The sequence below is a fragment of the Opisthocomus hoazin genome, chromosome 3 (genome assembly GCF_030867145.1).
Source record: "Opisthocomus hoazin isolate bOpiHoa1 chromosome 3, bOpiHoa1.hap1, whole genome shotgun sequence".
NCBI classification, from domain to species: domain Eukaryota; kingdom Metazoa; phylum Chordata; class Aves; order Opisthocomiformes; family Opisthocomidae; genus Opisthocomus; species Opisthocomus hoazin.
Window position 1 is genome coordinate 107804251 of NC_134416.1, and position 24580 is coordinate 107828830.

Sequence of the window (24580 nt, forward strand, 5' to 3'; positions counted from 1 at the left end):
AGGGTCCCCTGGGCTGGGCAGGGGGGGCACCAGCCCGGTCCCAGCCCCAGAGACTGTGGAGGGGCAGGGGCAGAGCCCCCAGGTCCGCGCAGGGCACTGCTGCACCGTCCGTGGTCCGGGAAGCCAACAGCCAAAGGGCAACTTCTCCGTCTTCCCTTTTTCTATGAACCGTAGCCAATATCGCGGACATTTTTGTAAGAAAAATATCCTTACCTTTTGACCTTTCCCTGCACTTTTGGCTCAAAACACAGCTCCCCACAGCCTTAGCCAGCAGTGCTGTCCTGGTTCGCAGAGCAGAACCCAGCCCGTTAGTTTTGCCCCGCTACTGAAAACAACACATACGAATCGAGCTGGTAGGGAATAAGGACTTTATTCTAAGATGTGAGCTGAAGCAATGAGCATATGAAGCAACGACCACTAGAAAAAAAAAAAGTGAAAAACACATCAAATGTTTGTATTGTACCAGTTCAGTTCGAACGCAGAAGTCCCTTTCAGTGGAATGTATGCACGGGCCAAAAGCATATGCAGAAGCTCGGAAGGTCACCTAGAGCAGAGCTTTTAATGTCTAAGAAAGAGGTGTCCCCTATGAAAATCTTTCAGCTGGGAAAAAACACTTCAAGTGACAAAGAACATAAAAGTAAAAATGATCTGTTAATTCCGCTTGGCTTTGTGGAGCAGGGGCGGGATAACATATCCCAAAAGAGCACGCATCTTTAAGATGTATAAAGTCAGAGTCCCTAGAGCACACGTCTGCCGCCAGACCAAGCGCCGGTTTTTCTTCCCCATTTAGAAATTCAAGTGAAGTCTGTCTGCCAAGCGCAGGGGGACTGTGTTCCGCAGCTAGTACGGCCGCACGGTCTGCCCGCCAGCGAGGAAACCTCCCCGACACGCATACCCACGGCACCTCCGCTCTCCGTCCTTGGAACGGCGCCCTGCCATCGAAAGCTGCGCACTGCACCAAACCAGACTTCTGCGAAGATTTTTGGAAGCAAATGTTGAAACAGGCGTTTCCTTGGCTGTCTGAATACGGGAGGCCAGATGCTGCTCGCCTGGAGCCCTCCCTTCACGCTCGCGCCAGTACCGCTGGAAGGAAGCTGCCGGTGCCCCCCAAGAGCAGAGCTGGCTCTAAGTCAGGGGTGGCCGTTGCTTTCATTTGGCTCACGCACGTGACGTCAAAAAAGGGCTAGCAGGACCATTTCTGCACTGTTTTCAAGGTCTGCTGACTTCATTCTAATGCATACATATATATATATAATGCATAGTAGCTTTCAATTCTAAGGAACATGTTGCTCTTCGGGACTCTAGAATTTTAGTGGTTAATCCACTAAATACACAGGTAACAGGAGCTGAACAGTCACTTTTCTTAACACAGTACCATAAATGCATTACCTTAGAAACTGCTATTATGGGGGCTAATCCAATAACAACAGTGGCAGCAACAAAATTCATCGTCAGGACAAATGTCAGTTAGGCATTAAAAAAATAGATCTCTGAAGATTTGCATTGTTTTTTAAAAAATACACTGAAGTATTCTATACAAGAATATAGGCATCACCACTCATGAATCTAAATTTATAACGACTTACATGTATTAGCTATTCTCAATAAACCATCTACGTTTGCTACCCACCTACAGTAGCTACAGTTTCAAATTGGGAACACAGAAAATTTATGTACCTTCCCTGAGATCAGTAATCCAAAATAAATAGCCCTGCAAATGTAACAGTGTAAACTCTGAATTGAAGTCTTCGGTAGGAACCAGTCCTCAAAACCCAAGGAGAAGGTTAAGCAAACGTAAACACAGCAATCATTTCGTCAGTTTTGAGTTATTCTCAGCAACAGTGGAACCTATGTGAGATGTAGCATCCAAACGTTGAAGACCCGTCATTCGTATCATACAATATGGTTGTCCTAGTTCACTTTCCTATCATGGAACCCCTGAACACATCCAGCTGTGGTGGGGATCTCCAAATTGCGACCCAGATCTGCTCCTCCACCCTGCACAATCTTTACAGTGCCTTTAAAAACACTCTTTCTGAGGATCCTATTCTTGAATAGAGGAATGGCGAATAGATCTGTGATAATCCTCTGGACTAGTCACAAGTTCTGGTAAATCATAGCCTCTCAGAAGGTGTCCACTGTTCTGTTGAGCAAAGTAATACAGCTGCCTGGCAAACATTGGTTCAACCTTGAGAACAGACAAAGCGTTAATCAGACATGTGACCAAATTTCATGCTCCTCATCTTACTTATTTACGGTGGTTTTAAGTTAAAAACAAGGCAGGACAACACAGTTCTGCTCACCAGAACGCAAAAATTATTTCAGTGGTCCCACTGATCTTTGTTTTAAGCTAGGGGTTGCCTGTTCTGCTGCCAAGTGCCTGGCGAGCTGCACACGCTCCTTACCTCCACGGCCTTCGTCCAGCAGGGCACGTACCAGTGCCACAAACGGCGTGGCAGCCATCGCAGCCCCTCAGCCAGCCCCTGGGTGTGCGCGGTGCCCACCGGCCAGACCCATCCGTGGCCACTCGACACGTTCAGAGGCACGCGCAACGCGCTGAAAGGCTCCTCTGCACTGTGAGGTACTTTGAGGACTTCACCTGAAACGCTGGAGCCCTCAGGTAGACTGAGACACGTCGCCAAACGACTGTTTGAAATTAGACTCCAGTCTAACACCAAGGTTACTCTTGTTTCTGTTCATCCAAGCTCTGATGAAGAACCTGTTCAACCACCAAGAGGGCTTTGTCTGATTTCACACTGCCTTCCCTTCTGCCTCTTCAGAAACCACTGTTCCCCCTTGGGCTTTGGGCTCCGACTGCAAATATTTAAGTCGCACACTGAGAACAAACACCTGAAGCTCTGCTCGCTCTCACGGGGCAGACAGGTTGGACAGATCTTCTCCACAGCCCTCACCTGCTGGTCAGCCAGCCCCTCCACATTAATACACGGGCACCGTTTTGGAGGAAAAATATGCTGTCTGTGGGTTCCACCTCTGGGAAGGGAGAAAGACAGAAGGGATCGCTGCCTGGGAGCAGCCCCACCGATCCCCCTTCCCTCCCTCTCATCGGCGTTCGGAAGCAGCTGAGCACCTCCCGTCCCACCACGAGGGAGATGGGAAGGCAGTGGGGCAGGGGAGCCAGACAGCTCCCAGGGCACAGCTGGTCGGTGGGATGGTGGAGCACCACCAGCCCATGAACTGGGACAGCCCGAGAGGCTCAGGAGCAACTGGTAAGGCGGGGAGAGAAGCTCTGGAAAGAGCACGAGGTACAGGCTCACAGAGAAGCTGCCAGGACAGGAGACAGAAGAGGGCTGGAGAGGCGGTGCTAGGAATGAGGGATGGAAAGCCAAAATGGGGATGGAAAAGAATTTCAGGAGAGACTGGGGTGGAAAGTTGGAATGCCAAAATGGGGATGGAAAAGAGTATGAGGAGAGACAGGGGTGGAGAGCTACCTCTACCCAAGCATTGCACAGCTCAGGATGGATCTCTGAGCTTCCCCGCCTTCCACCGCAGAGACTCGCTCAGCAGGACGAAAGCTGTGCAGCTAAGAGGAGGCCACGGCTTATGACCAAAGTCTGACTTGGGACCTATGCTGCTACCGTAGGGGCTTTCAAAAAGTTAAGAGACACCAGTTTTCTTCCCAAGGATGCAACAAGCTAAGCCCTGCCGCTAACGTGTGCGTTATCACCTCTCTTGTGGTTTTATGGGCCAACACAGCCAATTTAGAAAGTACCTGGTCTCAGTCTCCGTCATCACCCTCTCTCAGACAGCATCCCGAAACACTAGCTTTGAGTGTGTGCGAACTGTGGTCAGTCAGCCCATGAGCTTGCCAGCTGCCTTCACCCTGAAGCTGCACAGGCAGCCCCGGCATCCCACTACGGGCCGAAGTCCTCGAGATGTTCTGGAGCACATTGAGGCGCGGCGCTTGTGAAAGCACCATGTCCTGCACCAGCCTGGCAGCCCAAGGACCTGCGCAGCCGGGCTGGCGGTGACAGCACGGCCCAGATCTTCCAGGGTACCTCTCAGCTTTAGGTTTTGAAGGCATTTGCAAGAGATCACGGATGACACTTTTGCTCTGCAGAGAGGGAAATCGGGTGCTCTGCCCTACTGAGGGCTACCAGCGAGTCCTTGGCAGATCTGGGGATTCAACCCTGGTCCGGATGGTGCCGCATTTTCAAGAATTTCTTACCTCCCTCACAACCTACACGAGGCAGAAAAGCCTGGCTGGCAGATTCACATCCTCCAAGGAACACGTTTCTTTTAGGTAGGGCACAAGTCCTACTTACGTGGGCTGTAATTAGTTTCCTCTGCCTCTGCGGATCTGGAAATTCCTCCCCGAAGCACAAAGCGACCTGGTATCTCGGCAGCGGGCGTCCGTGGTGAGCAAAGGCTTGCAGCTCTGGGAAGAGAGAAGGGGCCGCGCCGCGGGTTAACCCCGGCAGGCAGGCAAGCACCACGCAGCTCCCCGCTCGCTCCCGCCGCCGGGATGGGGCAGAACATCGGAAGGGCGAAAGTGGGAAGATTTGTGGGGTTGAGATAAAGACAGTTTAATAGGTAAAACGAAAAAAAAAAAAAGACAAAACGAAGGAAAACAAGCGATGGAAAAAGCCATCGCTCACCACCAGCTGACCGACGCTCAGCCAGTCCCCCCACGACAGCACCCTCTGCCAAAGTCCCCCCGAGTTTCACTGCTGACCACGAGCTCATATGCTAGGGAATACCCCTTGGGTCAGCTGTCATGGCTGTGTCCCTCCCAACCTCTCGTCCACCCCAGCCTACCTGCTGTGGGGGCAGAGCGAGGGACAGAGAAAGCCCTGATGCTGTGCAAGCAGTGCTCAGCATCAGCGAAAACATCCCTCTGTTACCAGCACCGTCCCGATCACAAATCCAAACCATAGCACCACATGGGCTGCTACGGAGAAGATTAACCCTGCCCCAGACAAAACCAGCACAGGTCAGTAAGAAAGACTTTATGGATGGCTGAGCGCCAAACGGATGACCCTGGAGCAAAGTGGGAGAAGATGAAGTAAATCCAGGGGAGAATGAGAGAAGGGGTCAGGAAAAAGACAAGAGGTAAGGAGAAGTCATTGAGTTTGAAGGCAAAACCAGCACAGGTCAATAAGAAAGACTTTGTGGATGGTTGAGCGCCAAACGGATGACCCTGGAGCAAAGTGGGAGAAGATGAAGTAAGTCCACGGGAGGATGAGAGAAGGGGTCAGGAAAAAGACAAGAGGTAAGGAGAAGTCATTGAGTTTGAAGACAAAACCAGCACAGGTCAATAAGAAAGACTTTGTGGATGGTTGAGCGCCAAACGGATGACCCTGGAGCAAAGTGGGAGAAGATGAAGTAAATCCAGGGGAGGATGAGAGAAGGGGTCAGGAAACAGACAAGAGGTAAGGAGAAGACACTGAATTTGGAGACCTTCCCACAGATCAGCAGGAGATGGTTACAACACTGCAATTTTTCTGTTTGCCTTGCCTCACACGTCATTTCACCCGCACAAACTGGGATGCCTTCCAACCAGTACCTCGACACGGCCTCCACAGCAGAACCTCCTGGAGCAGACGCCGGCAGCAGCCAGGACCCCCTCGGGTGGACACCCGACAGCAGCAGGCAGGAGAGCCAGAGACTCGGAGCACTGCCAGGCACGGAATCCAGCCTCAGCTGGGCACAGCCGTGGAGCCACTGTCACCACTGGGCGTAGTGGGAGGCGAGGGAAGGTGAGGGACCTTGCTTCAGCCATGTGCTGAGCCAGCAAAGAGCCTGGGTCTGCTGCGCTCCTGCACTCTCTTCACTAACCCACACCCTTGCACAAAGGCAAAAATGTCAAATGATGTCATTACTCCAACAGTCCAAGCATCCCCTGCGGAAGACAGCGGGGGGAGGCCTTCCGTCTGAAGATGAGGAAGAACTTCTTCCCTCTGAGGGTGACGGAGCCCTGGAACAGGCTGCCCAGGGAGGTTGTGGAGTCTCCTTCTCTGGAGATATTCAAGACCTGCCTGGACAAGGTCCTGTGCAGCCTGCTGTAGGTGACCCTGCTTCGGCAGGGGGTTGGACTGGGTGACCCACAGAGGTCCCTGCCAACCCCTACTATTCTGTGATTCTGTAAGAGAGACTTCCACTCCGGCCAGAATCACCGCGTTGCGTTTTAGACCCTGCGTCCTCTTCCAGAAAAGGGAAAATTCCATCTAACACAATATCGTCGTTAAAAGTCTGCGTGATGTGCACTGTTTCTAGGCAGTTGCTTGGTAAAGCTTTCATTTTAATTTATAACCCTCGTGCTTTCCGGAAAAAGTTATAATTAATATTAAAACCACCTTCTTATAACGAAGCACCCCCTGCTATCCAGGGAAAGGCGTCTTTGAACTCGGCATGACAAACGCATCTTTTCCCAAAACACACCCTTGCCATTTCTAACTGGGAGCTTTTCAGTGGCTGCCATGACAGTGTCCCAACCCCGGCTTTTGGGACTACTGGTCTTACTGGGAGGGTCAGTTATAAGAGTAGAACAATGGGCAGCTCACTTAAAAGACGGAGTAAAGGACGGTTCTCCCTGCAGTCTCCCCAAAAACGCCCCAAAAGTGCTGTGGACTTTCTGGAAGTGTGCCAGGAGAGAAGAGATATTTTCCACGGGACTCTGCTTCCCTCTGTGCCGCCGCAGGACAGGGCGGGAAGATCCATCCAAGGCCAGTCCAACCATACCGCAAATGGGGAACTTCTTCCACTTTCCTCTTTCCCCTTGTTTTACTTGGTCTCAGCAGTTCTCCAAATCCTGAATACCCGTGGGAGTGCCACACGGAAGAACGTGGCACAGACCTGGAGAAGAAAGCCCTTTCTTTCCCACCAGCAGGATCATCGGGGCTTGAGGTCAGCCTCGCGCTTCTCCAAAACCCCTCGCGCTTCTCCAAAACCCCCCACTTGCTCCATCTCCCTTCCCAGGCCCACGCACCTCCTCCAACACCCTCCCCCCGTGCCTCCCCAAACCTTCCCCATCTCCTGCTGCTCCAGCTCCAGCCACCCCTCCTCCTGCCAAGCCAACCCTCCTCTGGCTGCCACCCTCACACTCCCAAAGTCTCCTCCTCTGCCCTCCTAATCTCCACCCAGCCCAATCTACTGCATTTATTACGCGGTACTCCCCAGAGACCACCCACCCACTTTCTGATTTATTGCCATGTCAGCCTTCTCAACAGTAGAGGCTGCTCAACACGGGGCTCAACGCTCCAGCACAGCCTGCACCACAGGGTCCAGCTCCTCAGCGGGGTCCTAACAGCTGTGGTCCACAGCAGTTCTGCTTCTGCCCCTTCCTCTGACGCTCAATGTTTCCTCTTCTGGTAGAGATCCCCTGCCCCTCTTCCCAAGGAAGCCCTGGTTTCCGAAGGGTGCAATCCCCAGGCTTGCCTCCAGTCTGGGACCTCAGTATGTTCAGTTAACATCTCCTGGTAGAGATCCCCTGCCCCTCTTCCCAAGGAAGCCCTGGTTTCCGAAGGGTGGAATCCCCAGGCTTGCCTCCAGTCCGGGACCTCAGTATGTTCAGTTAACATCTCCTGGTAGAGATCCCCTGCCCCTCTTCCCAAGGAAGCCCTGGTTTCCGAAGGGTGGAATCCCCAGGCTTGCCTCCAGTCCGGGACCTCAGTATGTTCAGTTAACATCTCCTGGTAGAGATCCCCTGCCCCTCTTCCCAAGGAAGCCCTGGTTTCTGAAGGGTGGAATCCCCAGGCTTGCCTCCAGTCTGGGACCTCAGTATGTTGAGTTAACATCTCCTGGTAGAGATCCCCTGCCCCTCTTCCCAAGGAAGCCCTGGTTTCTGAAGGGTGGAATCCCCAGGCTTGCCTCCAGTCTGGGACCTCAGCATGTTCAGTTAACATCTCCTGGTAGAGATCCCCTGACCCTCTTCCCAAGGAAGCCCTGGTTTCCGAAGGGTGGAATCTCCAGGCTTGCCTCCAGTCTGGGACCTCAGCATGTTCAGTTAACATCTCCTGGTAGAGATCTCCTGCCCCTCTTCCCAAAGAAGCCCTGGTTTCCGAAGGGTGGAATCCCCAGGCTTGCCTCCAGTCTGGGACCTCAGTATGTTCAGTCAACATCTCCTGGTAGAGATCTCCTGTCCCTCTTCCCAAGGAAGCCCTGGTTTCCGAAGGGTGGAATCCCCAGGCTTGCCTCCAGTCCGGGACCTCAGTACGTCCAGCTAACCTGCAGACGTGGCACGCCCATGGCAAGTCACTTACAAACCCAGCTGAGCATCAGCACATGCAAAAACTCACTTTGCACACACCGCAGACTGCGACTGCAGCCACATGCTCGGGTGTTCACAGGCACTGGTGCATAAGTAATTTAGGAGGGGGGGGAAAAAATAACTATTGCTTGAGCTTATCTTTGGGGTTAGGTGTCTAAAAAGAGATGTCCTGTCAACCGTTTGGAAGAACCCAGAGTACATCTGAGAAACCACCTGAGAAAAGGGAAAGGGATTTCCAAAACCATCATCAGAGGCAGAATTATTCATCTTTAAATTAGCATGTGATTGAAGCCCAAGCCAATATCCTGACCTCAAATTCCCCTTTCTAACTGTCGATTTTCATATCCATATCAGATTTCTCTCTTTAAACGCGTTTCTTGCTTGGCCGTTTTCCTAGGATGGCGCATCAACCCTGGAACATAAAGTACGCTAAAGTTGTTGGTTTGGGGTTGTTTTTTCAATTTTGCAAGGCATTGCTCTCCTGAGAGAGTCACACCAGATCTGCTGCCCTGTTCCAACGTGAAAACACACCAAACAGGCACGCAGCTCTCCTGCAGCGACGCCACGCATCCCAAAAAAAGGGACAACCTGCATTCCTGCTGCCCAAGTCCTCTGGGACAACGCCCGGCTCCCACCAGTTTCTCCAGGTGGACAGCCTTCCTCCCTCCAGCTGCTCCGAGGTGCCGGGAAGCAGGGCTGGGGCTCTGCCCCTTCCCTCCGTGGGCTGGAAGGAGAAGGCACCGTCCTGAAGCGTGCCCTTGCCCTCTCCGTACCACCCTGTGCCAAACGAGACCTCACCGCAGAGCTCCAGAGAGGCAACAAGCCTCCTCGCTTGGAGCAGTCCTGGAACTCCAGAGCTTGTGGAGTCCTGCTTACCCCCAAGGTCTCTCTTAAAGACTGGCAGCAGACTGGAAAGGCGGCTTTCTCCTGAAATTCATCCTGGTGGTTGTACAGTCTGAGCAAGCTCTCAAGCTCGCTCTGGGTCAGGCTGAGAGCAGCGCGAGCGCAGACCACAGACCCACCCAGGACTTACAAGATCAGGATCCACCTTCCTCTGTCACTCAATTTGTGGAAAGACTGTTTTGTTAGGTTCCTCCTTACGCTTCGTAAGGGACGTGGGGCTTGGGGTGTCACCAGCTGAGGGCCAGTTCACTCCTGCTGGTTTGTGCAGGGGCACCGAGCGTGCCCAGAGAGCAGAATCTGACAGAATTATGCAGGGGTCAGCTGTCCCTTCTCCCAGAAGGGAGAGCTCTTAGCTCGTAAGGTAGCATGAAAAGAGCACTCCTGTGAAGCCGCCGATCACGGAATCACAGAATCACAGAATGGTCGGGGTTGGAAGGGACCTCTGTGGGTCATCTAGTCCAACCCCCCTGCCGAAGCAGGGTCACCCAGAGCAGGCTGCACAGGACCTTGTCCAGGCAGGTCTTGAATATCTCCAGAGAAGGAGACTCCACAACCTCCCTGGGCAGCCTGTTCCAGTGCTCCGTCACCCTCAGAGGGAAGAAGTTCTTCCTCATCTTCAGACGGAACTTCCTGTGCCTCAGTTTGTGCCCATTGCCCCTTGTCCTGAGCGGAGACGATGGGGCGACATCCCCAGAAACGCCACCAAAGCCTTAGGGGGAATTACCTGCTAAGAACTGCTGCGTATCGAAGAGCTTGCACGTCTGGTCCCGCTCCAGCTTGTTGGGTCGGTCACTGCAGAGCGCCAGAGGCCCGTCCCAGTAGATCCTGCTTTGGCAAAGTCTCTTAGCGTAGAGGCCGTCGGGTGCCATCCACAGTATTACTCCTCGTTCCAGGTGGTTCAGTAGTTTTTCTATGTTCTTCCTCTGGCCGTTATCTTCTGGATAAGGGAAGATAACTTGCTCCAGGCTGCTGACCTCGTAACTTTGGCCATGGGATATCCTACAACCTTCAGGACTAGAAGTTGTCACCTCCTTTACCAGTATTTCACGGTAATATAAGCAGATATGGAGTCTGCAATCTAGAAGGAGAAAGAAAAAAAAAAAGCATCACTGTGATACATTCATATGAATATTTTACGTTTCAGACCTGCACTAAGGCCAAGAGACAAATTCGCATGAGACTTCTGAGCCTGGCGGCCACCGCCACCCAGAAGACAGGCTCACATTAGCAAAAAATCATACAAAGATTATGAATACTAAAACTTTTGGGGCACGGTAGCATCAATGAGCTCTCATTTTATTATAAGGGCTACTGATGTGGGAATCTGGTAGGAACTCACATCCCACAAACTTCACATTTCTGTTTGAAAGGAAAAGTCAGCACACGAAAAGTTGTTGTTTGTCACATTTTCCAAGTTCACGTCACAATTCAAGCCACCGGCTCAGTACACTTCCTCAGATTTAACCAGGAAGCAGCTGTGTTTCTCCCCAGGTTTTGCATACAGGAGGCTTCTGCACGGGGGACCTGCAAACCTGCTCTGCTGCCTGGAGAGAAGCGACCGCTGGCTCCAGCTCCAGCAGGGACCCCAAATCCCCACATCCCCAGCCTTACTTTCAAATGGCCACCGGGCCAACGTGGCTGACCCCTAAGAACTCCCACAGCACTGAATACATATATATATAAAAAGTAGAGGGGGGGGGGTATAATGTATGTTCATATGTACACAAACACATACGCGTATCTCCAGCTGCAGCCCCTGATTCAGGAGCACAATCCTGCTCTAGAAACCCGCCGAGCGTCACGTTACAGCTTTATCCATTATTTCCGAGAAAAGCACATTCCCACACCTTTTCCCAGCGTTCTTCAGAAAGTCGCCCGGCACGCGGGCGTCTGCGAACCCGGCTGAAATAACTTTCCTTTCCTTTCCCGAATGCCTTTTCTTCACCGGGAATAACGCAGCCCAGCGAAGCCAGACGGCACCAGCAGGAGCACACCAAGGCACCCAGACAGCCCCAGCTTTTCTGGGGGCTCCTCCCGAAGGAAAAACTCAGCTAAAAGCCACCGATGACCCCAAAATTTCCCAAACTGTGGGGGGCTCACCGAAGCAACCCAGCACGAACACCGTGAGCCAGCGAAGCGCTTCCATCAACTTCACCCTCAGTCCCTCGCTCGCTCGGAGCTGGGGCTACGGGCGCCTGACTAGCCTAGAAACAGAGGCTTAAGCCCATATGCCAAATTCATTCTTTTTTTTTTTTTTGTTTTGTTATTTTTTCTTCTCATCAGCAGGCAGAGATGGTGCCAGGGGAAGTCAGAAGCCTCTTGCCAAGCCCCCCAGCAAGCCCGGGGCGTTACGGACCTTACCTGACAGGGCGAGGGCTTCACCAGACCTTATGCTTGGCTCAATCGGGATGCCGGGAGTCTGGGACTCAGGAGGGGCACAAGCATAAAAGGTTCCTGTCACCTGACAACCTGTTTTCACAAACAAAAGTCAGTGACAGCTGCCTAAATCCTAAACGAAAAGCTTGGGCAGAGATCTTAGCGATGTAAGAGTGAGTTTTTATCTGGGCTCCAGCAGGAGCTCTCTCTGTTCCCCCCACCTGCTCAAAACGGTTTACTTCCCAGTTTTTCCAGGTATGCCAACTCCACCAGTCTCTCTAGATATGTTATTTGGACTGGATTTTTATTTGGATCCGCGTGAAATACTCCCTTCGCATCTCAGTATTCCCCCTTGCCCTTTTTCCTTACTTAACACGTTATTCTATCGCAGAAATAACTTACATTTTTAACTAGACTATAGTGCTCTTTAAAGCTGCCTGCATAAAACAATCCGTTTTGTATCAGGATTTTTACTAGATAGGGGTATAACAATAAAGCTGGAATTAACACTGTTTAAAAAGCAGGTAAGGAAAATGGTGCAGCGGGAGTTTATGAGGGCTCTGTTAGCAGGACTGCTGTCAGACTGTCCCAGGTCATGCCTGTCAGTCAGTAACGGGGCAGTTGATGTTTTCCTCCGTCTCTTCGTATCAGTGGGTCTCTGGAGGACGATGCAAGCAACTTGCAGGCAACACAGGCGAGCTGTCCCAGCGGGAGCAATGCGGACACAGCGCACCCACATCTCCCAGCACGTTTCAGAGCCCAGCGAGGCGCCCAGCACCGGCCTCTCACAACTGCCTCCAAATTCAGTGCGTGCACTTCAGGGCTTCGTCCAGCTTCCTACTTCCATTTTTTATTAGCAAATATCTCAACTAAAAGCAAAGGATTCTGCCTAGTAATTCCAATATGCTGCCAGAAAAAGTTTCGGTGCACTGAGCGTTTACTTCCCAGCAGACCCAACTTCTCTGCACCAAAACCTCTAAAGAGCTGCCCTCTGAAAACGTAATATCTGCTCTAAGAAGTCCTTCCTCGCTTCCCATCCTTTCCTGCCCTTCTGAACCAGCGGCTTCTCCTCACAAAGCCGATGCCTGCGTCCTCAGGTGAGTTATCCTGCGAGGGTCTCTGATGTTTTACCCCCTGCAGGCTTCAGCATTGCCACAGCTCAGGCTTTTTGCTAAGGATGCCGAGCGTGGAAAGCCACGACCGCGCCAGGCTCTGGTCCTGTGAGATCTCCTGGGAACGGACCGTCCCTCGATTCTGCTTCTGCTGTGCCAGCCCCAAGGGGGACTCCATCCACGACAAGCTGTCCCGTTGCTGCAGCACTAGAATAAGGCCCTCATTTCAGCTTTCCTCTCGGGAGGAGGACGCCATTCTAACCCACGGGGCTGGCAGGAAAACCTCACCGCTGTGTGCCTCGACAGGGCCAAAATCAGAAAGCAAGGCTGAAGAACACATGTTCCCATTTGGGATTTGGGGGGGTTGGTTGTGCTCTTATTGCTCAGGATTTTTGAGACAGCTGAGAACTTTTGGGGGCTGACTTCTATCAGCTGAGGGGACCACGCAGCCCACACGCCGCAGGTACGGTGGCGGTGAAAGCCAGCGCCGGCTCTTGCGCCGGATCCCGCGGCTCTCTCTGAAGGAAGCCCCAGCTTCTCCTCTCCGGCCACCTCTGTTCACTCCCCAGCCACCAGTCGGACACCCTCTCGGTGACCAGCCTCAGCGAGCAGCCCCTTACCGTTTTCGCAGCCGGGCCCTTGCCAGTGGTGACCGCGAGCCGCGAAGGGGACGCTGGCGCACTGGTAGGGGATGTCGGGATGCGGCTGCTCCGGGGCAAAGTCCCTCCAGTTCCGTTCGTGGGGCACCATGTAGTTCGGCACCTATTCAATTTAACGAGATATTCTTTCACTTGGCAGCCCTCAAAACCACTGCTATGCATTGCATCAGCTTTCGCATTTCAGCTCCTTGATTCGCCGTGCCAAGGCCCGCGGAGGGCTCGGCATCGCCCCGGCTGCCCGAATGGCACGCAGCCACCGCCACCAGTGGGGCTTCCAACGAGCTTCTCGCCACTGGTGTAAATAACAAGCAGGGTGGAATAACAAAAGGCAGTCAGAGCACTGCTGGTGAATGTCTGCTTGGGAGAGCAAGGCTCCGCTGGGCGCTCGCGTTCCGACGCCGAGAGAACGGCAGCACGCACGCCAACATCAATCGCCCCGCAGAACAGAGCCGTTAGGGACGGACAACACCAGTGGAAGTCGACTGCCCCGTGGCCCCATATGACATTAGAAAAGTTGCTTCTCAGTTTCCATAATCAAGTTTCTTCTGAGAGAACCAGAGAGCCAGGCCAGCAGGCAGGCACGGCGCGCAGCATGGAAGGGGAGCGGCTCGAGGGACAAGCACCGAGCGGAACGCGTAACTAACGCCGTACCTGAGCCGGCAGCGAAGTGTAAGGAGACGTTATTGGAAAGGGGTGGTTCATCACCAGCGGCTGCTCCTCCATGCTGAGCTGTTTTGCACCTAAGACGTTCACCAGAGGGATGAAAACAGATTGTGTCAACCACATCTTGAGGACATCTGAAGCTGGCACACTGAAGACAAACCCACACAACCTGCTCTTGAGAAAGCAGAGGACTAGAATGCCTTCCAGTGCTGGTCTGGGACAGGAATCCCACGCAGGCAGATGCTGGAGGCAGTCTGTCCAGGCTCCCCAGCACCCTGCAGAGAGGTGCTGCCCAGCCATTCCCAGTGTCCCCCCATTCTGGGGTGCATCAAGAGGAGTGTGGGCAGCAGGGCGAGGGAGGTTCTCCTTCCCCTCTACACTGCCATGGTGAGGCCCCATCTGCAGTGCTGTGTCCAGTGCTGGGCTCCCCAGTTCAAGAGAGATGAGGAGCTACTGGAGAGAATCCAGTGGAGGGCTACGAGGATGATGAGGGGACTGGAGCATCTCCACTACGAGGAGAGGCTGAGGGAGCTGGGCTTGTTCAGCCTGGACAAGAGAAGGCTGAGAGGGGACCTTAGAAATGCCTCTAAATATCTGCAGGGTGGGTGTCAGGAGGATGGGGCCAGACTCTTTCCAGTGGTGCCCAGCGACAGGACAAGGGGCAACGGGCACAAACCGGAGCAGAGGAAGCTCCAGCTGAACCCGAGGAAGAACTTCTTCCCTCTGAGGGTGACGGAGCCCTGGAACAGGCTGCCCAGGGAGGCTGTGGAGTCTCCTTCTCTGGAGATATTCCAGACCCACCTGGACAAGGTCCTGTGCAGCCTGCTCTGGGTGACCCTGCTTGGGCAGGGGGTTGGGCTGGGTGACCCACAGAGGTCCCTTCCAACCCTGACCATTCTGTGATTCTGTGATTCCCCCGCCGGGCCCTGCCAAGCCCGTGCCTCCCGCAAGCCCTGCCCGGCACCAGGGGCTCCTGCCTCCTCCGCCCGGGGGGCTGCAGGCTGGGCAGCCCTCGCCCCCAGCTCTTCCCCCGGCACCAGTCACCTCCACACCAGCTCACAGCAGTTCTCCTCACCCCTGCATCCAAAACCAACAAGCAGTATTTTCTTTTTCTTGTCCCTTAAGCTGCTTCCTTGGCTCTCTGGACACGGGGCTGGCAGGGAGGCTGCAGCTCAAAGAGCAGCTCCTCCAGCGCGGCGCCCGCCCGCGTCTCCTGCGAGGGCTCCGGTCCGACGCCAGCAGCCGTGCCGCGGACGCAGCCTCCCGAGTCGTCAGAGCAAGCCACGCTTCAGCCCTGCGCTTCGGCTCCTCGAAAGACTTCACGAGGCTGCGTGGCCATTCCAGAAACGCACGCCTCAGCCCTCCCGTGCTTACAGTGAGACACATTCACACTCTGCTACACGGAGAATTTGAGAGGCTTTACCTTTTTTAGCTCCTTCCGGCACTATTCTGTACACTTTATAGGGGTCTGAGATGTCCAGCTGGCTTCTCTCCACCAGTTCTTCAAAGTCGTTGCTCTTGTTCAGAGCACACCTTAATCTTGTCTTCCAGGTGGGGGGATCTGGTTTATCAATGCCCTCCCTGAACTTTCCTTTAAAAAGAGCCCAGGCCTGGAAATATTTCAGATAATCAAAAGAACAAGGGGGGGAAAAAAAACAAAAAAAAAAAAAAGAAAAAAAAAGAAAAAAAGAAAAAAGAAAAAGAAAAAGAATCAACTATAAGGTACAAGTCCACAATGCTTGAAACAGCACGTATGTGTGCGCTTGTATGGGCGCGAATTTACTCCCTACGGATTTAGGCTGAGAAAAAAGCAGGATGGTGAGGCAGGAGGAACAGCTCATCAGGCACACGGCAAGTGAGCAAACAGCCCGTGGTGAATGCAGCAGCAGATGTTCTGCCATCCCACCAGCGCCCAGCTCCACGAAGCGCGGTCGCTCTCACCCCGCCGGCGCAGGGGACAGCGGGGCCACCAGCCAGGGCCACCATCCGGGGCCACCAGCCGGGCAGCGGGCACCCAGCAGAGCCATCCCAGCACGCCAGAGCCCCCGCACGCCCCACGGCCCCGAAGCCCACTCGGCTGAGCCCTACCTTGAAGAGGGCAGCATCCTCCTCGCGGTTGTAGTCCTGCTTGCCGGCGTGCTTCCAGGGGATGCGGAAGATGCTCTTCTCGTCGTTCTCCCACACCAGCCCCGGGTACTTGCCGCTGTCTATCTGGTCAATCAGCCACTGGCGGAGCTTCCCGTTGCCGCAGCTCACCGAGTTCATCCCGCACTCGCCGGGCTCCAAGTTCATGCCACTCGCGTCCGGGGTCGGGTGGGAGGGTTTTGGGGTGCCCTCGCCGAGCCCGCGTCTCCGCGCACGCCCACGCGCCGGCTCTCGGGGGGCTGCGGAGGAGGGGGAGCGGGGCAGGATGGGGGGGCAGAGGGAAACCCACAGGTCAGGAGCTGGCTGAAGTCCTCAGCCGTCCCCAGTGCCACACGTACCACGCCGAACGGCAGCTGCAGCGTGCACCCTGGGAAACACGGTTCAGAGGCTCAGGAAACCGGGTGCAGCCCCCCGCAGACCTCGACGGGCGTCCCCCCCCCCTGCCCCGACGCCGCTTCGCGTGAACACGCCAACGCCGTGCCGAAACCCTCATCGCGAGCGGCCCAAGGCATCGGCGGGGCGCGTTGGATGCCCTCCACCCACCCTACCCCTCCAACCGCTCCCCACGCGCGGTCACGGCCGCGTCCGGACCCCACACCCTGCGACCACCTGGGCAGCCCCCGGGGATGGCTCCGCGGGGGTGCGGGAGCCACACGCAGAGGTGCGGGCGGCTCTGCGGGACGGGCACCCGCTGGAAGGGTCCTCGCGTGAGGACATCGACACCGGCAGCGGGGAACTGGCGTCAAGTTTGCCTCCCCGAACCAAAAAAAGTGCTCGAATGCCCCCAAAAAAGCTTAGTTTGGTGGGGTTCTTTTTCCCCCCATCGTCACGTCTAATTAAAAAGGGATTCCCCACGCAAGTCTTCAGCTGTGTAGGCGGGGGGGCTTTGGCAGCCCCCCATCAGACAGGGGCATGGCCAGCCAGCTCCGTGCCCCCCTCCTCGGCGGCAGCATCCCCCCGCGCCCCAAACCCGGGCTGTGCCCCCCCAGCTTCTCCCCTGGGGTGCGATGTGCGGCCTGCCCGTGCAAAGACCCCCCCCCCCCCCAAAAAAAAAAAAAGTCCAAAAGTCCTCTCTGCCCCCTTAGAGCACGAAGCGGACCCTCCCCCCACACCCCCCCCCGCGACCCTCCCCAGGGCAGGGGGAACCGGTGCGCGGCTCCACCTCGGGGAGCGGATAACGGGGAAGTGGGGGGGGGGGCGAGGAAAAAAAAAAATCAATTTTAATAAAAGAAACGCGAACGGCTCGCTCAGCTGCCGACAGCGCCGGGAGAAGCGCAGAAGGGGTAAAGCCGAAGTGCCCACCCCATCCTCCCTCCCCGTCCCCGGGGGGCCCGCCCGTGGGGGGGGGGGGGGGGGGTACCGGGGGGGCTCCGCTTACCTCTGGGGCCGCCGGGCCGGCTGCTGAGACCGGGCACACCGCGACTGGCCCGGCAGCACCGGGAAGTTTCTTTATATGATGGAGGGCGTCGTGCCCGGGGGGGGGGGGGCGGGGGGGGGGGAGGCGGTCCCGGAGGTGGAGCCGGCGGAGGGGAGCGGGGAGTTTGCGAGCTGGAAAACCTCTGACACATGCCCATTGCTGGTAAACACGGGGGGGGGGGGGGCAGGGGGGGGCACCCGGCGCCCGCTCTGCTCCGCCGCGGGGTTTTCGTTGTGCCTTTTTTTTTTTAATTTTCTTTTAAATCTCTGCGCGTCTACAGAAATAGCGCGGGGAAACTCCTGCCTGGGAGAGCCGGGCGGCTCTTACTGTAACAGCCCCGGGTCGCTACACCCACCAGAACCCTGCCAGACGGCGCGGCCGGGCCCCCGGGGGGGCTCGGGCAGACGGCGGGGGCGGCCCCCCCCCCCCCCCCCCCCCCGGCCGGTACCCCCTGCCCGCACCCGCTGCCACCCCGCCCGGCTGCGCCCGGGCCACCGAGCCGCGATCGCGGAGAGGGATGGGACCCCCCCCCCGCCCCCCTGCCGAGGTGAAGGGGGAGCCGGGGGTCGGGGTCTCCCCCCGGGAGCCCGCGAGGTGTGAAACCGGGGTGGGGGGGGAAGGGGGGGAAGCGGCGCCGGGCCCCGCAGGCAGCGAGCCCCGACGGGGCGGCAGCAGCCGGGGGCGGGGGACGCCGCCAGCCCCGGCCCCTGGCAGCAGGAGATGCTGCCCCGTCCCAAGTGTCGGCACCGGAGCTGGAGCCGGGGCTGGGGAACCCGCCTGAGCCGGGGTGGGAAGCTGGGAACCCAGCAGAGCTGGGGCTGGGTGCCAGGGAACCCACCAGAACTGGGGCTGGAAGCTGGGGAACTGGGGAGCCCAGCAGAACTGGAGCTGAGGGCTGGGGAACCCACCAGAGCTGGAGCTGAGGGCTGGGGAACTGGGGCTGGGCACCAGGGAACCCACCAGAGCTGGGGCTGGAAGCTGGGGAACTGGGGCTGGGTGCTGGGGAACCCAGCAGAGCTGGGGCTGAGCGCTGGGGAACCCAGCAGAGCCGGGGCTGGGCGCTGGGGAACCCGCCTGAGGCAGGGCTGGAAGCTGGGAACCCACCAGAGCTGGGGCTGAGGGCTGGGAAACCCAGCAGAGCTGGAGCTGGGTGCTGGGGAACGCACCAGAGCTGGGGCTGGGCGCTGGGGAACCCACCAGAGCTGGGGCTGGGCGCTGGGGAACCCACCAGAGCTGGGGCTGGGCGCTGGGGAACCCACCAGAGCTGGGGCTGAGGAACCCACCAGAGCTGGGGCTGGGGAACCCACCAGAGCTGGGGCTGGGGAACCCACCAGAGCTGGGGCTGGGTGCTGGGGAACCCACCAGTGCCATGGCTGGGTGCTGGAGAACCCACCAGAGCTGGGGCTGGGGAACCCGCTCACTCGCCCACCAACCGAGTCCCCTGCCCTAACGTGGTGGGAGCCTGGGGGGGTGGGATGAAGGAGCGAGGTCCGGGCTTGCGTGGAAGTCGTTCTTACCGCCTTCTGGGTTTCAAACACGTGTTTCATGCCATGACACTTTGCTTGTTGTTGTTCTAACGTCTCCAGCACGCGTCCACATCCTCTCCGCCGTAACGTATCAGATCACAAAACCAGTCACCGCGGGCAGGTCGCCGGCGTGGAGGGTGCGCGCAGGGTGTAGGATATTAATTGCAAATCTTCAACGCCATCTTCTGAAATTTAAATGTAATTATCGCCACGTTTTAAGGGAGAAGCGAGGAGTGCGGGCGTCTTTAGGTGCCGGGTTTGTAACACACCGTCCATCCCCTGCAAAAAGAACTGTCAGCGCCCGTCCGAAATCTTTTTGCTCGCACGTGAAGGCACCTTCGAAACGTGAAAATACATCTCTGAGATTGGAGGTGACCGCCACCATAAATCAAGACGAGCAACCACAGCTTTACCAAAAGGCACCTGAAAGGCTTCCTGAAAACCCAATTTCGATTCCTAGGGGCAAGACCGTGTGGTAGTCAAGGCACTAGTTGTAATTTCATGAAGTATAGAACCAGCTTGAAAGATATCACTGTAAAATGAAGACTTCCAATGCCTTCTCTCTTTTGCAGCTTTTAAGACAGCAAATCCCAGGCCAGTGTGAAACACACGGATTTGATCCGCATTAGGTCGAACCCTTCAGGGGAGAAAAAAAAAACCCCACATCGTTCTCAAATGCTGGAAAATACTTTGAAAAAAAAATAGTTGTTCTTATCCGAAGAAATCCATGTATAGATGGAGAGGTAGATGAGTTACACATTGAGAAATCTTTAAAAGAATACAAAGTCAATCATAAAAACCCCCAGAGAGTACAGGGGAATGACCTGGCTGGGGAGTTGGTTGCTGCAAGGACTCGGTCTCCAGTTGCCTCAGTTTTAGAGGGGATGCTGAAAGCCAGACCCCTGCACGCACGCTCGGCCTTGGCAGAGAAGGCTGCTGGTGAGTAAGACCTGCTCACCTCGTTAGCTTTGCTGGCCTTGTCACTCGGGGTTTCTGGACATCAGCCGTTTCCATTTAGGGTGGCAAAAAAAATTTGGGACCACCGTTTCGGTCTGTAAAGTGGAGAGCTGTGATCGAGAACACAGCTGGGGTGTCTGCGTTCAGTGCCGCAGCGGCGCGCCGGTAACTCTCGTTGGGTGCCTTTTGCGTATGCTGAGAGACCTTTCCTCCCTGACCGGCCGTGCTGGTGCTCTCAGAGCAGAGAACAGATCGTGGTGAGTGTGGGCAGCGGGGCGAGGGAGGATCTCCTTCCCCTCTACACTGCCCTGGTGAGGCCCCATCTGCAGTGCTGTGTCCAGTTCTGGGCTCCCCAGTTCAAGAGAGATGAGGAGCTGCTGGAGAGAGTCCAGCAGAGGGCTATGAGGATGAGGAGGGAACTGGAGCATCTCTCCTACGAGGAGAGGCTGAGGGAACTGGGCTTGTTCAGCCTGGAGAAGAGAAGGCTGAGAGGGGACCTTATAAATGCTTATAAATATCTGCAGGGTGGGTGTCAGGAGGACGGGGCCAAGCTCTTCTCAGTGGTGCCCAGCGACAGGACAAGGGGCAACGGGCACAAACTGAAGCAGAGGAAGCTCCAGCTGAACCCGAGGAAGAACTTCTTCCCTCTGAGGGTGCCGGAGCCCTGGCCCAGGCTGCCCAGGGAGGTTGTGGAGTCTCCTTCTCTGGAGATATTCCAGCCCCACCTGGACAAGGTCCTGTGCAGCCTGCTGTGGATGACCCTGCTTGGGCAGGGGGTTGGGCTGGGTGACCCACAGAGGTCCCTTCCAGCCCCGACCATTCTGTGTGATCTGAACACTTACAGCACCTCGAGCCTCTTCGTTTTTTCTAGTGATTTCCACCCCTCTGCGAGCGCCTGGCCCTCCAAACCTTACCCGAAAGCCCCGCTGCCTTCGTGGAAGTTCTCTGTGTCGGTGACCAGAGTGAAGCCCTCTGGCGAAAACGCGCTCGCTGCTGTTTAACCACGGCAGTCGCCGCCGGGGCCCCCCCGGTTTTCACACCCTGAAGGTCACACTGACAAAAGTCATGCCAGGAAAACGGGCTGCTTCTTCTCAACGGTCTCCCACCAGCCCTCGGCGCAGAGAAAGGTGGCTTCTGCTTTCACCAAACCCCGCTGAGGTCCCCCTGACTCACCTGGGAATCGCACCCCAGGCTGAGGAGCGGCTGCCGGGGGCTCGCTGCGAGGGGTCCCCGTCTCCTGACCGCAGAGGCTCTCCCACCTCCCTAAAAAGCCACCGGGTGAACCCGGTCTCCAAGCCAGAGGGACCTGTTGGAAATACGCCGGAGGCGGCGTGGCCATGGCTGCTCCTTCAGGGGCTCTCCCCGCACCTCGGAGACCACGAGATCCCCGCGGGCACCGGCGCGGCGGGAGCTCCTCGGCGCAGAGGAGGAACCCACCGAGGGGAGGCCAGGGGTGCCCGCTGCTCCCACCCGCGCTGGGTGGGCTGCCCTCGCTGCCCCAGCGTCTGTCCATCCGTCCGTCCACCGACGGCTGTGCTGGGAGCGCGGCCGTGTCGGACACCCACCGGTGAGCCGGAGCGATGTCCTTCCCCTGCCATCCAGCTCCGGTCTCGCGTGGAGACCCTGACCAAGGTTCCTCAGGAACCCAGCAAGGCTCGTACCAAAGCCCTTGCCAAGCGACAGCAGCAAACACGTTTTCAGAAGTGGATGAAGCCCCTCAAAGGGGTTTTGAAAAGCCCGCAACTGCCTGTCTACTTCTTCAGCTGCCCCCAAACCCTGACCAAGGCTCCTCAGGAACCCAGCAAGGCTCGTACCAAAGCCCTTGCCAAGCGACAGCAGCAAACGCGTTTTCAGAAGTGGATGAAGCCCCTCAAAGGGGTTTTGAAAAGCCCGCAGCTGCCTGTCCACTTCTTCAGCCGCCCCCAAACCCCTTCCCTGAGATGGAGGAGTTTGAGGAGCTCAACGCCTCGCTCTTGGCACTGGTTTCCACTGGGAAGCTGACGATTCCTGCTTCCCTCAGAAGTCCTCGCAGACCCCTGCGTGCAAGCCCCCGTGAGATGATGCCCTCCGCTGCCCGAAGCAGCAGCTCAATGAAAGCCTCACGTCCCCGCGCTTCACTCAGCAAACCCCAGGCGTGGCACTCAGCTCACAGGTCACTCACACGGCAGGAGGACCTCCCTGGGCGGCACCGACGGAATTCAGAGGCGCCGTGGAAATTTGGGGCAGATTCCCAATTACCGGGGAATTTTTTTGATTTGATTTCTTCCAGCAAAGCGCCTGCTCCGTAAGCAGTCTAACACAAGTCGCAACGGGCCATTTTCAGCACCCTCTGTGGTGGCAACCTCTGGTGTCACACGCACTCCCTTCTCGTTCTGGGAGGGCATGGGTAGTTCCTCCGTTTAACATGGTGACTCCTGAAACAGTATTAGTCTATCAAACGTCTTCCATATTACTAATTACACGGTCATTTTAAACTGTTAGAAATAAAGCAAACCAGCAAGCTCCGTACTTTTAAGCAGAAAAGTCTTGTGGCCCAGTTGCGATTATTTTGGGTGGATTTGGTGTAACGTTGTGTTTTCTTTTCACGTACTTCCCCTTCCCTTCATCGCCAAGAATATTTCAAGCCGCCTGTCGGAAGGGTGCCTTCATGCCTCTGCACATCAGCCCGCGCCTGGGACTGAAACAACCTTTCGCCGCGTGTCCTGACAACCTGGGACGTCCCGCAGCTTTCCTTGGAAGAGCGGAGGTCAATGTGCGTGTCCAACTAACGCGGCGTGTCCCGACAACCTGCGACATCCCGCAGCTTTCTTCTGAAGAGTGAAGGTCGATGTGCACGTCCAACCAACGCGGTGTGTCCTGACAACTTGGGATGTCCCGCAGCTTTCCTTGGAAGAGCGGAAGTCGATGTGTGCGTCCAACCAACGCCACGTGTCCCGACAACCTTGGATGTCCTGCAGCTTTCTTCTGAAGAGTGAAGGTTGATGTGCATGTCCAACCAACGCAGTGTGTCCTGACAACCTGCGACGTCCCGCAGCTTTCCTTGGAAGAGTGAAGGTCGATGTGCATGTCCAACCAACGCGGCGTGTCCCGACAATCTGCGACGTCCCGCAGCTTTCTTCTGAAGAGTGAAGGTTGATGTGCACGTCCAACCAACGTGGCATGTCCCGACAACCTGCGACATCCTGCAGCTTTCTTCTGAAGAGTGAAGGTTGATGTGCATGTCCAACCAACGCGCTGTGTCCCGACAACCTGCGACATCCCGCAGCTTACCTCAGAAGAGCGGAGGTCAATGTGCACGTCCAACTAACGCGGTGTGTCCTGACAAGCTGGGACGTCCTGCAGCTTTCCTTGGAAGAGCGGAGGTCAATGTGCGCATCCAACCAACGCCGCATGTCCCGACAACCTGGGATGTCCCACAGCTTTCTTCTGAAGAGTGAAGGTTGATGTGCATGTCCAACCAACGCGGCGTGTCCTGACAACCTGGGACGTCCTGCAGCTTTCCTTGGAAGAGCGGAAGTCGATGTGCACGTCCAACCAACGCCACGTTTCCCTACAACCTGGGATGTCCCGCAGCTTTCTTCTGAAGAGTGAAGGTTGATGTGCACGTCCAACCAACGTGGCATGTCCCGACAACCTGCGACATCCTGCAGCTTTCTTCTGAAGAGTGAAGGTTGATGTGCATGTCCAACCAATGCGGCGTGTCCCGACAACCTGCGACATCCCGCAGCTTACCTCAGAAGAGCGGAGGTCAATGTGCACGTCCAACCAACACGGCGTGTCCTGACAAGCTGGGACATTCCGCAGCTTTCCTTGGAAGAGCGAAGGTCGATGTGGGCGTCCAACCAACGCGGCACACGAACAGCAAGGAGCCCTTCCTTAGTGAGCGACGAGCATCACCAGGACCACGGCCGCTCGCCTGGCGCTGGAAGGGAATCTCTGCTCCCACGCCGCTTTCGCGCTCTCTTCTTTCTCTGCTTGTTGGCGTTTGGTTGAGGAAACCAAAAGATTCCAGTTGTGTGGAGAGGGGAAACATTCAATTTTTGAAAAACCTCAACTTTTTACCCGTCACCATTTCCATTCTTTGGAATGTGCGGCATTAAATAACTGTAAGTACCTGTACCAATCCCCATTTTTTAAAGGATCGCCCCCAGCACAAAAGCTGTGGAGGGATAACCTGTCCTGATGGAGTCTGGGGACGGCTTTGGCCCTTAAAATAAAAACATACGGCTGAATATACTGTATCGCTGCAAGAACTTAAAATTTACAGCAAAGAAAAATCTCCGTTATAGAGTACAGATCAAGAAAAAAGCCAAATCTTTTCCCTGACTTTTAAAAAAGCACAGAGGACTTTTTTTTTTTAGAAAAACATTTTAAGAAAAATTGTTCAGTTTTCGTTGGCAAACTCACAACCTAACGTGTCTGATAGTTGACAAAACAGGAAAAAAAAGAAAAATCTGTTAGAATTCTCTTTCCAAGGCTTTAAAATTTTGTATGTTATTTGCTTACCGTGGACAGAATATTTGATTAACTTTTATCTTGGTGTTTCCTGGTTGGTTTGTTTTTAAGTGCAGAAAATATTTATCTTCTAACGACCT

At 55.6% G+C, this 24580-nt stretch overlaps 1 protein-coding gene across 2 annotated transcripts; it reads right to left on the reverse strand.

Moving 5' to 3' along the window:
* Nucleotides 1-466: 466 nt before the first annotated feature.
* Nucleotides 467-17570, reverse strand: IRF4 (interferon regulatory factor 4). 2 transcript variants are annotated; one of them, XM_075415328.1, is made up of 9 exons: nucleotides 17464-17570; nucleotides 16029-16324; nucleotides 15364-15550; nucleotides 13929-14017; nucleotides 13239-13380; nucleotides 11492-11599; nucleotides 9855-10208; nucleotides 4284-4396; nucleotides 467-2188 (listed from the first exon to the last, which is right to left on the reverse strand). In XM_075415328.1, the coding sequence occupies exons 2-9, from the start codon at nucleotides 16230-16232 to the stop codon at nucleotides 2045-2047; spliced, it is 1341 nt and encodes a 446-aa protein (XP_075271443.1). In that variant the 5' UTR covers nucleotides 16233-16324; nucleotides 17464-17570; the 3' UTR covers nucleotides 467-2044. The 2 variants fall into 2 exon arrangements, with proteins under 2 accessions (XP_075271443.1, XP_075271442.1); XM_075415327.1 differs by lacking the exons at nucleotides 4284-4396; nucleotides 17464-17570 and having other exon boundaries at nucleotides 2170-2188; nucleotides 16029-16287.
* Between the last annotated feature and the right edge of the window lie 7010 nt (nucleotides 17571-24580).

What these genes read in the sequence shown, in the direction of transcription:
- IRF4 (XM_075415328.1), bottom strand. Translation starts at nt 16,232, where the DNA reads ATGAACTTGGAGCCCGGCGAGTGCGGGATGAACTCGGTGAGCTGCGGC. An exon ending in ACACTTCGCTGCCGGCTCAG is followed by an intron (nt 13,381 to 13,928) that starts GTACGGCGTTAG and finishes TAAATTGAATAG; the next exon opens with GTGCCGAACTACATGGTGCC. An exon ending in AGGGCCCGGCTGCGAAAACG is followed by an intron (nt 11,600 to 13,238) that starts GTAAGGGGCTGC and finishes TTGTGAAAACAG; the next exon opens with GTTGTCAGGTGACAGGAACC.